At 29.7% G+C, this 1541-nt stretch overlaps 1 protein-coding gene across 1 annotated transcript; it reads right to left on the bottom strand.

The window, feature by feature from the left end:
• Nucleotides 1–526: 526 nt before the first annotated feature.
• On the bottom strand, nucleotides 527–1430 carry LOC110035156 (protein CURVATURE THYLAKOID 1A, chloroplastic; the record flags this gene model as incomplete). Its single annotated transcript, XM_020739397.1, has 3 exons — nucleotides 527–779; nucleotides 1167–1238; nucleotides 1323–1430. Coding segments are annotated over 3 exons (246 nt in total), but the record flags the coding sequence as incomplete, so codon positions are not given.
• Nucleotides 1431–1541: the final 111 nt, after the last annotated feature.

Below are 1541 nucleotides of genomic sequence, written 5' to 3'. Positions count from 1 at the left end.
AAATATAATAAAAAAATATATATTACACTAACCTGAAATTAAATTTAATAAATTTGAAATCAATTATCTTAATAATATTCGTGGATAGGTTTATAATTCGGCATCTTACGTTTCTAAAAAGTGACAAATAAAAAATTAATTTATAAAAACAATTCTATTAATTTATTGATTTTATATGTTTCCAATTCCTAGTTGAAGTTCTCAATTTATTTATAGCACTCCATTATGATTAAATTTAATAATAATTTTTTTTTAATATTTAAAAAATGTCTTTCATTTATTTTTTTAATTTATTCTATATACATCTTTCTTATTTTACATGAAATCGGACCATGAAAAAAACTAATTCTGAGTTTTCTCATCAAAATGTTCAAATCTTTTTTAGATTAACATGAACCCTAATCAAAGTTGGTAGCAAGTAGTCAAAAGGAAGTGCATAGAGAGAAAAAAAAAAGGAACCAATAGCTGATTTCCAATGCATCAAAGTTCCCGGCCAAGTTATCAGATGAACAAAATCCAAAATTGAATGATTAGCAGCAGCTTTAACAAAAAATTATTTTAACCACAAAATCTGCAAATTTGAAGAATTCAATGGCGCACAAAGGAAAAAAAGAAGAAACAAGTAAGCACAAGAATCACAAGCAATTTAAACACTACACAAACTTAGAATTCGTTGTACAAGAAAGTTTGACAATTTTTTCAGGCTTTTCTATCTATTCTGTCCCTGCAATCTTCTTCTTCAGAGATTCAATGTCTTCTGCTAACTCTTTTCGGCTCGACTGCAACAATCAAGTGCAAAAATTCATGTTTTATGAAAAATATCACAATTGGAACTATTAAAAATTGCAATACACTTTTTCATGCATGTGTATGGTGGCATAAATAAGAAAATTAAAGGTTAGGTGTAAGAAATGAAAATATATTGGAATTAAGAGGTATGTATGTTAAGTCTTCCTTTTCTAAAATACTATACAAAGTGGATAGCAAAAGCAATTTTCAACTAAAAAACTGGATGTATCATGTTGGAACTGAAACATAGGATTCAAATTTTCTCTAAAATCTCATACAAAAGATTAGTAAGAGTTAATATTCATCTAAATTACAATTCCAATACCTAGCCAAAAAATGATGCTTAACTCATATGCTTTAGAGCAAACATTAGTTACCTTGAACAACAGATAACGGTACACGAACCATCCGGTGTAACCAAGCCCGATCAGCTCCATAAGTTTCGGCAGCTGCCATGAGAATGATCTTCTTTTATTAATAAGATCATAAATCTCAAAAACAATTTAAAGAAGATAATGTTAACAAGAGCACACCAGAGGAACAGAGTTGATAGCACTGATAATAATAGAAGACAACCAGAGAGCAACAATGGCACCTCCACCATAGACAAAAACAGTGGACTTGTTCTCAATAGAATCCCACTACAGAGTAAATAAATGTTAGAAACATTCTAAAGGACCAAAATAGTGCCCCGATTGTCTGCATGGAGCAATTTTAGTCTTAGAGTCACCGAAAATGTGAAATTAGTCCCC

The sequence above is a fragment of the Phalaenopsis equestris genome, unplaced genomic scaffold (assembly GCF_001263595.1).
Source record: "Phalaenopsis equestris unplaced genomic scaffold, ASM126359v1 Scaffold196471, whole genome shotgun sequence".
NCBI lineage: Eukaryota > Viridiplantae > Streptophyta > Magnoliopsida > Asparagales > Orchidaceae > Phalaenopsis > Phalaenopsis equestris.
The sequence above is the reverse complement of the archived record's forward strand: the minus strand, read 5'-3'. Positions and strand labels throughout refer to the sequence as shown.